General features: G+C 34.4%; 1 protein-coding gene across 1 annotated transcript; it reads left to right on the forward strand.

Annotated features, from left to right (window-relative positions):
- Positions 1-12,100: 12,100 nt before the first annotated feature.
- On the forward strand, positions 12,101-13,855 carry LOC106775326 (methionine gamma-lyase). The gene is made up of 2 exons (XM_014662436.2): positions 12,101-13,072; positions 13,197-13,855. The coding sequence occupies exons 1-2, from the start codon at positions 12,325-12,327 to the stop codon at positions 13,766-13,768; spliced, it is 1,320 nt and encodes a 439-aa protein (XP_014517922.1). The 5' UTR covers positions 12,101-12,324; the 3' UTR covers positions 13,769-13,855.
- The last annotated feature ends 2,527 nt before the right edge of the window (positions 13,856-16,382 follow it).

The raw sequence follows: 16,382 nt of genomic DNA on the forward strand, positions 1-16,382 counted from the left end.
TCAGAAGAAAAAGTATCTTTAATAACTTTTTTTTACAGTTTTTTATAATACATGGTAATATATTTGTCCGTTTTAAATATTTTTTAAAAATATAATATTATATAATGTGTAACATACAATTTCACGCCTACACTTATTTTATACTTTTACATCTTATTTTATGTTGAATAAATCAGTATAATTTTTAGTTAATTTTATATATAAATTAATATGTTAATTGTAATTGTAAGACATCCAAACATTATGTTAAAGAAAAAAATTATGTTGAACTCAAACGAAGACGGATAGATTGGTTTTAAAACACACGATTTTCTCAAGGTTTCAAAAATGGATTTCATATATTTTTATGAATCTCGAAAAGATATTTGGAATGAGATGTAATGTTAAGTATTAAATTAAGCGTAAAGGAAAGACAAGAAAATACAAGACAATTTTTATATTAGATATATTAAGTTCCCAACCTGAACTGGATTTTAATTAAAATATAACAAAAGTTATTACAAGCATAATACCTTGATAACCTAGACTCTAAACACATTCAAAAACTTGGAAAAGTATTCAAGAATTACATAGAAATGGAAAATGCTACTTACAAGTCACCTCAAAACTCACAGTTAAAATACAACAGATTGAATGAAATTACAAACAAAAGATCTAGAAAGACATCAATTTGAAATGGAATTTACCATCAAAACGCCAATGAATAACCACTTAATCTTTGATCTTCTTGAAAATCTTTATTAGAGCTGTTTGAACACTCAAAATCTCGCTCATTCTCGTTCTTGAGTTCTTATAATATCAAAAACTGAGAAGATGTGATATTTAAAGAAATTTGGTATAACTGAATTTACTAATCAATTATCTTAAAAGCTTAATCGATTAATTTGTTCTTAGCGAGGCCAGAAATTGAATGAAGCTTATATTAATCGACTAGTATTAGTTCTTGACCCATTAAATGTGAAAGCCAACTTGTTTACTTATTAGATGTTAATTGATTATGTTAAGTACCAAATCTACTAAATGTGAAAGACATGTTTTACAATTTGCAAAAATAATCGATTACGATTATGACTTAATTGATTAATTGCGAAGTCAGGAGTCTTCAAATGGTCTTAACCTAATTGATTAATTTTTAACTTAATAGCTTAAAATGACAGTTTTTACAGTGATTATTTGAATTTGATAATAAATGTACCTGCGTTGATTTAAAAAAAAAACTTATTTTATGGACAAATATAATTCATCAGAAATAGTTAATATTTCTTAGTAAATGGATTATCAACGATTATTTATTCGTCAGTAATATCTTTATCAGTAATGATTACTAATGAATATTGGTTTTCGGTAATTACCGACGACCTATTCTTTTGATATTTATCGACGAAATAGACCACCGGTAATTACCGAAGGAATAAGCCGTCGGTAATTATCAAAGGAATAGACACTAGTGCATTAAGAAAACAGGCACTGGTTATTGTGGCTAATAGGCACCGGTTCTATAACCGGTGTATCTGCAGACGAGGTAGAATGGGCTGGCTTAACACCTCGGTTATGAACTGAGTTAAAAAAAAGTAAGATTATGTCTCGGTCTTTAGGCAACCGAGTCAATAACAAGGTTTTGTTTTTAATTTTTTCAATCTGGAATAATCTTGCTGAACCTTCAAATTATAATATTGCAACGGGAAAACACAGGTCTTCAAACACTGAAAATTCAGAGAATTCATAAACCGTGTAGAGTTCTTCAAACACAGTTCAATCAATTACAGGAGGATCTGTGACCGAGATATGAAGCTGAATTTGAAAAGCTTCCAGATATGAAGTTGTCCTCTAATTCCCATTCCCTAAAGAGACCTAAGATATGAACCTAGGTTTGTAGTGAAGAATCGATATCGAAACAGTCTCAATTTCAGAAAACCCAATTTCAGAAACACAATTTGATAAAAGCAACCCAGAACCCAATTTGATTTCTTCGCGAGTTCGTCCTCTTTAGTTGACGCAACCAGGAAGCAAATCGCACCTCCATGATTCAATCTTCTCAACCCCAACCTGCACACAGAATCACAAAGTCCTGTACACAAAATCAGAGGGTTGTTATGTTGAATGGAAGACAAATCAAGTTTCAACCTTTCACCATTGCTACCTTTACCTCTCCCTCCCGGGGTGGTGGGCGACTGCGGCCACTCGCTGATGTCGTCGGAGCCGCCTTCGGCCACTCATCAAGTGAGGACCTTCTGGCTGCAACGGAGGGAATCGCCGGTTCTCTCTGTGAGGACCTTCTGGCTGCCAGAATCCGCGAAACCCTTACCCGGTTCTCTCTGTGAGGACCTTCGGCGATCCGGGAAGATGACCACGACGCATTGCCAGTAAGTCGACGTCTTTGACAGAGGCACTACCTTTACCACGCAGCAAGGGAGGCGAGCAGTGATGGAGAACGCGAACAGCGGTGACGGGGCGCAACAGCGGAGGGGCGACCACGACAACGGAGGCGTGATGAACGTGGCGGTGGAGACGCGGTGAGGGAGGCGCGAGCAGTGGTGGAGACTGAGTAGTAGTGGTGGAGAGCAAAGTGAAGAGAGGGAGAAGTAGGTTCGCGAGAGAAGTGAAAAAATTTGGCGTAAATGAAAGCTGCTGGAAGAAAATAAAGCCTATTACCTCGGTTAATAGGAAATCTGAGGCAGTTACAACATATAAACTCGGTTAAACACACACCTGATGCCTATTCGCTTCAGCAAATGCTTCGGTTGCCTTTGAAACCGGTGTCCTACTCTTTATGCCTCGATTTGTTTTTTACCCGAAGCCTATAACTTGTTGTTAATCATTAAACTACCACCGCCTCTTTAAATGCTTCGATTTTTGTAAAACCGAAGCATATACGGTGAGTTAGAAACATGTTTTTTTACTAGTGAGGCCATCAATAATTATCGAAGGAATAGGCCGTCGATAATTATCAAAGGAATAGGCCGTCGGTAAGTTCACCGAAAAGTACTTGACATAATCAAATGCAATTTGCATTTGTTGCCCAACGACACAATTAGACCTGCATAATATTTTCAAAGCAAAAACCTACATAATATTTTCAAAGCAGAATGACACAATCAAAGTTGGGATAAATATGCATTCCACAACAATCCAATCACCGATGCAATGAACAATATCACGGTAAATGTTAATGTTCAAACATAAAACATGTTCATCTAGACCAAGAAATTATGTATTTGTAACACATGAGGAAGTGTAAAAGCACAATCATAATGTTAGAAGAAGTATGATCAATAACAACAAGACTAATAATCTACATAATCATCATCAGAATGACCTTGTTGTTCATCATTCTACTGTTCTAAAGGTGGTTGGACTGGTGTTTATCCAAAGTTATTTTCTTTATTTATTTTTAATTCCTATATTTTTTTTAAAAAAAATCAATGTGATTTTTTTATTATATGAAAGTCAATTTTCTTTGCCTTGAAATTAGACAATAAATACGTATAAAAGTAATGGGTGAATGTATTAACATATGTCAACTCATTATTTTTAAATAACAATAATAATAACTTGTGAATAGAAAAAAAATATATTAATTTTTTTTTAAATATAAAAGATCACATTAAATAAAAATAAAATAAAATAAAAATAAATTAAATTATTATACAAATATAAATATAATGACAAAAATACTCTTAAGTAAAATAATTAATAATCAAACTCAAAAAGAAAAGAAAAAAAAAACCATTAAATGTATTTATGATGATAGAACAACAATCGTGACCCTACTATTTCATCTACATCTCCATCTCTATTAGATTTTTTTGTTCCTATCGACATGTGTCTTTCATGATGTACAGAAGTTTATGTTTCTTATTCTTTTCTTTCTCTATGATATGATCAGATTTCAAAATTTTAATATTAAATAGTTCATTCTATATATTAATTTCAGTTTTTCATATGTTCTCTACATGTCCTTTTGGATGAAGTATTTATTTCTTCTTCGATTATCTTTTTCCATTTTCGTGTTTTACCTCCTTTAGAACATTTATCATAAAGGGTTGACCCGGCACAGCTTTTATTAAATGTTCGAAAGTTATTATCAAATTATTATTGTCAAGGAGAACGTTCACCGAGATTTTTTCATTACTTTCCTTAAAATGTTTAAAAAGTCAATGAAACAAAAATAATGCACATATAATTTATTTCCAAAAATAAGAAATAGAAGAAAAAACACTTTTCTCAAGGTCCACATACAATGTATTCGCTGGATTTGAACATTAGAAACACGTGGAGGATTAAGACGAGACACGAAAGAGAGTCCTCAACTATAAAACAAAAGGAAACTATTTGTCATCTTCTTTTCCTACAACAAGCACAAGTAAAAGAATGCTTTCTAAAACATAATTTAATTTTATTATAAATTATTTATTTAATGTGTGTCCGAAATGCACTTTAAGAATTATTAAAAGCACTTTTCTATTATCAGTTTCCATATATTTTTAGTAATTGAAAACTTTAATTTTTTTTATAAATTATTTCTTTAATGTGTATCTTAAATACATTTTACCAATTATTAAAAGCACATTTCAAACATCAATTTTCATATATTTATTAAATATGAAAGGAAAAGAATATTTAAAAACCATTAATTTTAATTTTCTATTCCATTTACTTTCCTCTTTTAATTTTATCGTATCATGACTTGAAATTAGATTAGTAACTAAAACACTTTTCTAAAATCAGCTTTCATATATTTATTAGAAGTAAATAAAATCAGCTTTTGTAAATAAATACTTAGAAAATAGCTTTTTATAAGTGATAATTATTTAATGACAGTGAGATTCAACTATTTTAATATTAAAAATTTTAATATAAATAGTTTTGTTACGAATAAATTTTATATTTTTAAAATACATATTTTTTTAGAAATAAATTTTTTAATGTTTTTGATTTTTTTTAGGGGTTTTCCTTTTCTGTTGGTTGGTTTGAAGATCAGAGACCGTTAATGTGATCTTGAGGCAAACTCTCCATTTTCATCTGATCAGTTTCTTAGATAGAGTAAGTTAGTTTTCTACTTTTCCCTTTGGTCTATTTCATTTTCCTTTGCATGTGAATTATCTAGGATAACATGTGATGTCTGAGTAATCTTTAAGAGTCTTTGATGATCAATGATCCTAATAGTGTGTCCTAATCATGTTTCTGTTGTTGGTAGGAATTGATAGAGATTCCTATACTTTTGGAGTTGTTTTAGGACCCCTAAAAATGTTTGGTCATCTATCAGGTAAGAGGAGCTAGTTGCATTGATTTAAACTCATGAACAAGTTATAATTGCTGAATTTATGCTTCAATGGTAGTTGATTTGTGTAATTGAGTTGTCTAATGAAATATGACCTATTCAAATGTGTTACGATCCATGTGTTAGAAAATAGGTAGGCTTCTTTTTACACCAAGAGGGGGGGGGTGAATTGGTGGGTTTTCAAAATCAGAGTCTTTTCGCAATCTTTAAATCAAAGTAGAAAACTTTACAAACTTTCTTGAATTGCAAGTAATGAAAATTCGTGTGCAGCGGAAAATCGTAGTTGACTATGCAGATAATAAAGTCGACTGTCATTAAAAGAGCAGGGATAGAGAATTTCAAACACTGGTCTTTATACTGGTTTGGCCTCAATGCCTACATCCAATGTCCTTCCTGTACCCGGAAGCAAATGCACTATAATGGTCAAGGTTTTTACAACAAGGTTTTTATAGAAGACCTCCACGTCAAAAATATAAAACACCTCTCTAACCCTCTAACAAAATATAGACAAACCACACAACAAGACTTGCAGCAAGATGTCCCTCCTCCTGCAATCTGCCAACCACTTTGAACAATCCTCAAAGTGAACCAGACTCCACGAGTCTATCCCCTGTAATCACAACAGGTAACCATAACAATCACCAACGGATGCCAACAAGAATCTTGATCAGCCAGAAAACACCTCAATGTGCAGATATGTGATCAAGCAGTGAGCGCGCAGTCAATCTCCCTTTGAATCTCCTTCAAGCAAGATCACCACCGTCTTCTTGAAGAGTTCTTGGAGCTCTATAATCTCAGAGAAACAATCTGAAAAAGAATATGAAAATGTTAGATCTTCAAATGTCCAAAAGTCTCTGAATAACTTCGGATTTCATCTATTTATAGATTTCTGTTAATCAGACGCTCCCTTAGTCGAATATGCTACTAATTCAGTCGACTAGGTTATGACATTTATAACAGTTTAGTTAAACCAGTAGCATACAGTCAAACAAAATAACTTCTCATTCAATACAATTGACTTTCATTCAATGTTCAACTAACTTTTAAAAATATAGATGTTACTGTTCATGAGCATAACAGAATTTCAAAGCAAATAACTAATATAGTCGAATGCGTGGCACACACAGTCGACTTCGACATGTCAGAGAATTTTGAAATTTTTTCCTTCACAAAATCTCACATAGCACTGTTTTTAAAAATCTGTACAAAGACTTTAGTGTAGTCAATTCAATTAGTACTGGAGTTGACTTTACTGCAGCTTTGCCACACAGCTTTAAGTTCACAAGAGTGCATGTGATTTTCATCCTTTAAAACATGTGTAATGCAACCAGATATGATGTAACATGTACAAGCTCAATAAGTATGTATTCACATAGCATTATAACATAGAAACATGTTCAACAATATATCAAACAATAAGCATACGAACATGTAACACAACAACAAAATATGTGTGTTATTAACAATGTGTTGTCATCATAAAAAACCAGAGTGATATAGATATTGTGTTGTCAACAATCTTAACACCATGAATCGTCTTTAGCGATAATGTGATTTAATTTTTAATATGTTGGAATTCTGAGATGCTTTGTGGTTAAGATTTCATTTGAGGTGAATGGAATAGTTCAATTGTGTATAATTTAATAGTTGGTTGTTTAGGATATCTATCATTGGTGTTAGACGTTTTGTAGGACTGAAATGGTATAAATCTGTAGAATTCTATTATGCAGACTCACTGGACGAGCATATACTCGCTGGGTGAAGTTAACGGTAGAGAATTGCTAATTTAATAGTCACTAGGCAAGAATATACTTTCTAGGCGAGGCAAAAATAAGATATTTCATTGACTTGACAATTGTTAGGAAATAATATGCTTGTTGGACGACTTTTGGGAGAATTTAAATACGTAGGTTCGAGTGGTACTCTAGTTGAGCAAGCTATTTAGTCACTAGACAAGTGTTCTGTCAAGCACTACACGCTGAGTAAGCAGATCTGATGGTTGAACGAGTGTGCTATCAGGCACTACTCGCTAAGGGAGTAAATATGGTGGTTAAGCGAGTGTGTTATTAGACATTACTCATGGAACGAACATATTTGGTGGCTGACCAAGTGAAATGTCAAACACTACTCACTAAGCGAGAAAATCTTGTGGCTTAGTGAAAATATTAGAATTTTAATTAAATTTGAATATATCTCATATGATATGTTTTATATGTGTGATTATCTAAATGTTAAAATAATGGTTTGTATATAATATGATATGAGAATGGTTGGAACCAATCCAAGGAGAAATTTGTTGTTGTTGTTTAGTGTATTCTTTGGCATATGGGAATTCTAAAAGTAGGTATTTTGATATTCTACCAACTATTCAACTCATATAGAGATTAATAGAGTGAGAGAGAGCACGACCTCCAAAATTTATCATATCAAAAATTTGATAAGAGTTCGGTAGCATTTTGCATTGGTCTCCGAAATACACGAAATGAGAGTAGTCCAGGATGACCACAATCAAATATGCATCCGGAGAACAACACAAATACTGAACCGAAATTTTATCAATCTTATGCATAATCTCCAACGTACATGTTATAGCAAATTTATGAAAAATAATTTTTCCAAACTGTCCAATCTGACAATTCAAAATTTAATACAAACGATTAAAAGATTAGTCGTTTGTGTTAAATTTCAAACGGGAACTAAGTTTCACTCAATGATTTGATATCTAACATGCCAATTATAATAACACAACTAAAATTTATCACATGCATATTCAAAAGCCAATAACACATGTATATCTAAAACCCAAAAACATACAAACGCAAAAGCCAATAACATGCATACACAAAAGATAATAACACGCATATAATAAGAGTTTTCAATAAAGAAGCTAACCTTTTTAGCAGATCAAAAAGAAATGGAGGGAAATTAAGGACTGCACGCCCAAAAACGTAGGCCAAAAAGGGTAAAAAACGTCATCTAAGAACTGCACCAAAACGTATTTTAATTGGTTCAAATGGAAGATATTTCATCAAAGAGTAATTTAATCGGAGTAAAAGTAAATTTAAATGGTCGAAAAGAGAGAAATCAAACCTGGAATTGCAATGGCGAAGAGAGAACGTGAGGAAGACGATGAAACAGTGAGCGTAACTTCTCGCGGGTTCGTGTATCAGTATAAAATCTAATAGACTTCGGTTGTTGTGTGGGATCGACGTCTATAATAGTATAGACGTCGGACCCTCACTAATGTGACGTCTTTATGATTTAAAAATTATTATTCGCGAGGCATATAGACGTTAGTTACTAGGGGAACTGTCGTCTATAATCGTATATAGACGTGTGGCTGGAGGGATCTGACGTCTATATGGCAGAAAATAATGATTATTCACCTACCTGGCAGACATATAGACGTCAGTTAGGAGGGGCCGTGACGTCTATAATATTATAGACGTCGTGGCCCCTCCTAACTGATGTTTATATGCCCAACTTATTTACGAAAATGCCACCGGTCATTAATATACGTCGTGCCACCGCCTAACCGACGTCTAAGGGGTAACGTTAAAGGCCGATTCTACACTAGTGTGATTTGGCTCAATATTGAACATGTTTTGTGCTTGCGATTGGGTATACGCTTAGTTGTCTAATTGGTGTTTAATCTTTGCTTAGTTGATTGTATTGTATGGTGCAAAAATTGATTGAATTTGTGCATAGCGTTTGCTTAAGTCGTTTTTATGAAAACATGGTTAATTATCGCTTAATTGGTTAGCTTGTGTTGGATTAGGGGTTAGAGTAATGTGTTGTTGGTTAACCTGTGATTGGAAGCATGCATTTGAGTTAATGATCAACTGTTTTAAATCTGTGCTTGCATTTGTGTTTAATTTAGTTAAATTCCATTCACAAAATCTCTTCACAAACCCCCTACCCACCAAGTGTTTGATCTAATTCCTGAATCATATTTGGTCCTTGAGAGATGACCTAGGAGTCACTCCCTAGTATTATACTGCACTTAATTGCATATTAAATTTCATTCAGATACGGCCTTAATCAGTGATATTTAGTTTAATGTTGTTTATTAAACTTCAAAACTTGAGTTGCTAGACGGTCTAGTCGCTAGATAATATTGTTTTAACAATCTCTCAATTTTTTTATGTTTAACAAATACACATGCTAAACGAAATTATTTTGAAAAGATTTTCAAGGCATATGTATTAAAGTGTGTATATGATTTTGAAAAGATTTTCAGGACATAGTATGTGATTTTACATATTTTCAAAGCTATCAAATTTTCTTAAAACTATCAAAGCGTTTCAGAGCTTGTTAACTTAAACAATTAAAAATGAAGCATATCAGAGTTGAGTATATCAAACATATCAGCGTGATGTATGATTCTTATCAGAAGGAAATGATTATCAGACTAGGAACGTGACACACCGTTTGCGATTGAGCTATCTTATCAACTTAAGAACATAATACACATATCTTAAACGGGTTGAAAATGTGACATAGTTTTCTATGTAAAAAATAATTAATATCATTAGTCATAAAAAATAGAGCCATCAAAATGGGTCACAACCTGCGAGCCAACCCGGCCCGTCACGGGTTCGGGTCGGGTTGGGTTTGAAAAATACAACCCACTTATATGCGGGTCAGATTTCAACCCGGCTCATTTAGACCCGGCTCATGCGGGTTGAACCCGTGGTGAGCCGGGTTGGCCCACCAACCCACCTACCTAATTTTATTTTTTCAATTTATTATTTTATTTATGAAACCCTAAAAAATAAAATACTTTCTTCACTCACTGTGTATACCAAAAAAAGTAACCTCTGCTCTCACAAATCACTCTCATGGTACTTGCTCTCATTTGACGGTGCTCTCACCCTCCCTTCACTGAAATTCTTCAAGGAGCATGTAAAACACCCTTCCTTTTTTTCTTCTCTTTTCTCCACATTTTTGTTTTCTCACTTCTCTTTCTTTTATTTTTTTCAAAAACCCTATAATGACAAAAATAAGGGTTTGTAAATTTGTTTTTTGTTCTGGGGAATTTGAAAACATGGAATGATTTTTTCATGTTCTGACATGCTTGTATCAAATTTTGTTCATTTTATTTAAACAATTTGAGTATACATTATTTGAATAAGCTTTTTTTGATATCTTTGAATTTGATAAATTATGTTATAGATTAAACTATTAATTTTTGTTTGATGTTGTTGAGTACTTGTTCTCTTTTTTTTTTATTGACTAATATTTTTTTTATTGATTGTCAGAATTGTTCTGATATCAGAAAAATCTTTATTAGTGAATTTGGAGACAACAAGAACAAGGGTCAAGGGTTACAACAAGAACAAAAAATGATGAATATAAGAAACTTATTTGTATGTTTCTAGTGTTTGTTTTTGGATGACATTTGAATTATATTGTAATTTTTATTATTATTTTGAATTGTCTTTAACATGATTTTTTGGGAGTGAAAATTGTTTAAATTTAAATTACAGAAAGTGTGTATTTTTTTTTTTAAATGTAATTAAATGGGCCAGTGAGCCAACCCGTTTACCCACCAACTCGTGGTGGGTCGGGGTGGGTTCAAGTTTTTCTGACTCGCTAATAAATGAGCCGGATTGGGTTGGCTCACTAAGTGACCAACCCGTGGTGAGTCAGACCGGGTCGAGCAGAGTTACCCGTTTTGACAACTCTAATAAAAAAAACTAAATTCGAAAATTTCTAAAAGAAAAAAAAACAAAAATAAAACAAAATTCAAAAAATAAATCAAAATCAAAATCATATGATAATTTAGAGAAAAAAATATATATTTAATCTAATATTTTCCAGGTAATCTTCATTCTATTTATCTTTGGAGCTCAAAATTTTCCATTAAGAAACAATAACTGAGCTCTTGAAAAATGACAATTCACCGCATATCAGTACCATATATTTACCAAATATTTAAAGAACATTAACTCTCACTTTTACACTATTTATTCCCACTTTTAATCCAGTCTTATTATATGATTAATGTTAAATTTTTAAAATAATATTAGTTTAACTTTTATACATTAATAATTTTAAAAATCTTTATGTTTATAATGTACTTGTAGAAAAGTACAGATATGATTTCATGACAATTTTTAGCAATTCAGTTTTTTTTTTTTTTAATTATATGGTAATGTGCAAATATTTGCATTATATTATTTTTGAAAGAATGTTATTTTATAAAATTAAAATAAAATATATTTTTATAAAATTTAATCTATATATATTTACATATTTTAAAAACAGTAAGCTAACCAGAAATCACAATTAAAAAATGAAAATAAGTAAAAATAAAATTAGAGTTGATATTCTTTAAATATAACTTACGGTCTTACATAATAAATATACTAAAATTGAAAAAAGCTACTGACTATAGTATTATAAATTATTGATATAGTACATGTAATAATCTAACAATGCGAAAAATATCAATATATTTCATTATGTATTTTAATTCAAAAATAATTAATTTTGAACGGTCAAAATGTTAAACTGTTTGAGGATGATGATAAGCTTTAGTGTGTGGTGGAAATTACTCAACAACTCTCCTGTCCACTAAATTTCAAAGGCTTATCACGTATTCAAATCAAACTGTGTCACTTTTTCTTTTTCTTAATCAAATTACCAACTTCGACACTACTTTTTTTTCATAATCATAAATAAAAACAGAGTTTTTATCTTCATTCATAATTAATTACTGTCTATTTTCTGACATTGTAAGTCGTTGTGATGCATTTTTTTTTAATTTATTTGTTATGAGTTTTTGATGTGTATGTTAGGGTTTCGTGAAACATTAAATAGGGAATTAAATGGTGTCTTAATTGTTGATAATAACAAGGCTAATATTAGGAGATTCAGCACATGCGCAAATATCACGTCCAGGTTCAAAAAATGGGATGGAAAGTGAAGGAGGGGTATCAGGGAAGAAATAAATAGAGGGAGAGTCCTGTCCTCTCCACGATTTATCTTTTCCTCAATCCAATCTCTCTCTATCTCTGTCGCCCCCTTTTCCGATTATCATGGCTGAAAACGCGGTGGCCAACAGGAAGCGTTGCAGCACCAACGATGTACTTTCGGACGGCGATGCCAAGAGGAAGAATGCGGCACGCAACATGGACCCTGCCGCCGCATTGGCCCTCACGCGTCACGAGTTCGGGGAGCACGGCGGTGTCAACATGTCCATTGAGGCCTCGGCCACGTTCACGGTCATGGAGCCGGAGACCCTCCGCAGAATGTTCGCCGGCGAGCTGGGCCCAGACCGAGACTTCTTCATCTACAGCCGCCATTTCAACCCGACGGTGCTGAACCTGGGCCGCCAGATGGCCGCCATGGAAGGCACAGAGGCCGCCTACTGCACCGCCAGCGGCATGTCCGCTATCTCTTCGGTGCTCTTACAGTTGTGCAGCTCCGGCGGACACGTGGTGGCGTCCAACACGCTCTACGGCGGGACCCACGCCCTGCTCTCACATTTCTTTCCCAGGACATCCAACATCAACACGACTTTCGTGGACATAGACGATTTGGAGAGCGTGGAGAGCGCCGTCGTGGAAGGGAAGACGAAGGTACTGTACTTCGAGTCCGTGGCCAATCCCAGCCTGAAGGTGGCCAACATTCCGGAACTGTGCCGCGTGGGACACGCGAAAGGCTTGACCGTGGTGGTGGACAACACCTTCGCTCCCATGGTCATCTCTCCCGCCCGTCTCGGTGCTGACGTGGTGGTTCACAGCATCTCAAAGTTCATCAGCGGCGGGGCTGACATTATTGCAGGTCCCTTTCCTCCTAAACATATTTGTTGCTGTGATTTGAAATATAAATATATAAATATATATGCATGCATGCAAGCGTACATGCAGGTTTTGGTATGCTGATAGTGAAATGTTTGGATTTGCAGGAGCTGTGTGCGGGCCGGCGAGTCTGGTGAATTCGATGATGGACCTTCACCAAGGGGCTCTGATGCTGCTGGGTCCGACGATGAATGCGAAGGTGGCGTTCGAGCTGTCAGAGAGAATTCCTCACCTGGGCCTTCGGATGAAGGAACACAGCCACCGAGCGTTAGTGTTCGCGACGAGGCTGAAGAAACTGGGAGTGAAGGTGATCTACCCAGGGCTGGAAGAGCACCCACAGCATGAGCTCCTGAAGTCAATGGCGAACATGGAATACGGGTACGGGGGGCTTCTTTGCATCGACATGGAAACGGTGGATAGGGCTAACGAGTTGATGAGCCAGTTGCAAAACGATGTTCAGTTTGGGTTCATGGCGGTGAGCTTGGGGTATTACGAGACTCTGATGTCCTGCTCCGGAAGCAGCACCAGCAGTGAGATGACTGCGGAGGAGCAGAGGACCGCCGGCATCTCCCCAGGTCTCATCAGGATGTCTATTGGATACATTGGCACTTTGGAGCAGAAATGGACTCAGATGGAAAAGGCACTCACTAGGTTCAACGACACCCACCCCATCCAGTAGTTCTTTTTCTTCTCTTCTTCTTCTTATGCTCCAACTCTATGGAATCTTTTATTTCCATTCAATAAAACTATATTTATGTTGCATTAACCTTTCTTAATTGCATTCAAACCATCCTCTTCTTCCTTCTCTACTAAGATGAAAGACGTGTAACATTATTTAATTTACTTTTTAATTAAATTTAATAATAAATAATATTAATTACTACGAAATTTTCTTGATAAAATAAGACAACGTAGAACTTTATATAACCATTTTTATGATACTTAAATAGTTTCAGTTGTAACAATTAAATAATGATTTAAATAGGTTGTAACATATACATATTAAATGAAAATAAAATAAACGTTTTACATCGTTCAAGGGAAAAAAAATGTAGACATGCATGTATATAATATGCATGTACTTTGATATAAAGAGTTTTACATGCAAAGAATAATAAAAGGCCGCCTAAGTAGTTATGGGTTACTATTTCACCTATTTCACCCACACCGACAAAAAGAACACAAATAAAATAGACTTTTTTAGGTGTGTAGATTAATTATTCTTAAATATTTTTTTTGTATGGCGTAAGTTTCTCAAATACGAATTTTGTAAATTTTCAAAGATTTTAGAAACTAGCAAGATAAACCCTTAAAATAATAACTTAGGATTTTAAGAAGAAAGAAAGGAAAAAGAACAAGAGAAAGAAAAGATAATGTGTTATGAGAGGAACCTTTGACATCTATTCATAGATAGGGAGAAAACTTGTCGTGCAAAACCACAACCTAAAGCAGACTAAAGTCTTCCTTTACTTGTGGAGGAGAAATCTGCAACAAGCTTAATAACAATGCTCTTTATCTTCTTCATGAATATTTAAATAGCTTTTTCCAATACAATAACAAACTCTTTTTTTATAACAATTGCCACATATTGCAAAAACGTAAACGAAACAAAGAACTAAAGAATAAAATCATGGGTATTATAGACTGGTATAAAAAACACTAGTATAGAAAGGACTTTAGAGGTTGATTATTTTAGACTTTTAATATCACTTCTGGAACTGATGTCTATGTGGGTGACTTTAATGCGACATCGGACAGGATATAACCGACGTCTATATAGACGTCAGATGTATATATCACAGATGTCTACATAGACGTCGGATGTAGTTACAATAGACGTTTATATAGACATTTGACGTATCCAGATGCGACGTTTATAGACCCTAAAACGTTTTGTCCACTGTAATTCATTGGACGTTTGTTTGTGCACTGACAAACGTCTGTAGACGTCGGGCCTGACATTAACCGACGTTTACTGGGTATTTTTTTTTTTTTAAATAATTTATTTTTACAATAAAGTCACACCTGAAAAATAGAAAATTGTCCCAGAACAATTTTTTATAACATATATTTGCGTTTTAGCTAAAAACCAATCGAAGACCAAAACTATGAAATTATAAACTTAAACTAAACCTAAGTAATGTTCAACAACAAATATAAGTCTTCCTAGTTCCAATTTTGAAGAAGATAAGTTGCTCACTCCTGCCTTAGCTGCTTTATTGTGTCTTCTGGTATAGGATATAAACTCCTGAAGCGCTCACAATTAAGAAAGATTCATTATGGTTTGATATATGTTCAAAGATAAATTTGATTTGTAATGTTTTGAAGGTAGGCATGATTACCTCATTCCAGTCATCTGTAATGCCAGCTCGAATGATAGTCTTAATTCAAGACATCACATAAAAGCCACATTCCCATGAATCTAGCTGCTTGTTACCCTAAAACAACAAACTAAATATAGTAAAAAATTAAGATCATTGAATAACATAGTAAATGAATTAAAACTATAAATGCACCCAACCTTTGGATACAAGACTTGATTTAGCTGACCTTGAGATTTACCCGTTACTCTATTTACATTAGAAACACAAACTAATATTAATATAACTATCAAATCATAAAAANTGAAGGTCAACATGAATTTCAAAGTCATTTTTGGCGAAACACTTACCCTTGAAGCATGTTTCTCAAGTCATTTTTCATCTTCCTGTGTAGCGAACATAACAATACAACTGTACATTGTTTAAGAATGAGGACCAACAGTTGCCAGTGACTACAGTAACGAAGGGCATTACCGAAGGCCAAAATCCCTCGGAAAAGGCCACAAGCCGTCGCTAAAGGCCAATTACCGAGGGCCCGGCGACGGTCAAAAAGCCCTCGGTAAATACGTCGTTGCTACTTTTACCGAGGGCTTTTGACCCTCGGTAATTACCCAGGGCCAAAAGCCATCGGTAATTACCCAGGGCCAAAAGCCCTGGGTAATTACCGAAGGCTTTTGGCCCTGGGTAATTACCGAAGGCTTTTGGCCCTGGGTAATTATCGAAGGCTTTTGGCCCTGGGTAATTACCGAAGGCTTTTGGCCCTGGGTAATTACCGAAGGCTTTTGACCCTGGGTAATTACCGAAGGCTTATGGCCCTGGGTAATTACCGAAGGCTTTAGGCCCTCGGTAAAGCCTTCGGTATGATGCAGGGATAAATGTGTTGTATTTGTTTTTCTTGTCCAACCACACATACCTACAGTGTACACAACATACGCCTGCATAACAGTTTCAATCCACAAACAAACTGCATAT

The sequence above is a fragment of the Vigna radiata genome, chromosome 10 (assembly GCF_000741045.1).
Source record: "Vigna radiata var. radiata cultivar VC1973A chromosome 10, Vradiata_ver6, whole genome shotgun sequence".
In the NCBI taxonomy this organism is placed as follows: Eukaryota; Viridiplantae; Streptophyta; class Magnoliopsida; order Fabales; family Fabaceae; genus Vigna; species Vigna radiata.

Coding starts and splice junctions, on each gene's coding strand:
- LOC106775326 (XM_014662436.2), top strand. CDS start 12,325: ATGGCTGAAAACGCGGTGGCCAACAGGAAGCGTTGCAGCACCAACGAT. Junction 13,073..13,196: donor CGGGGCTGACATTATTGCAG/GTCCCTTTCCTC, acceptor TTGGATTTGCAG/GAGCTGTGTGCGGGCCGGCG.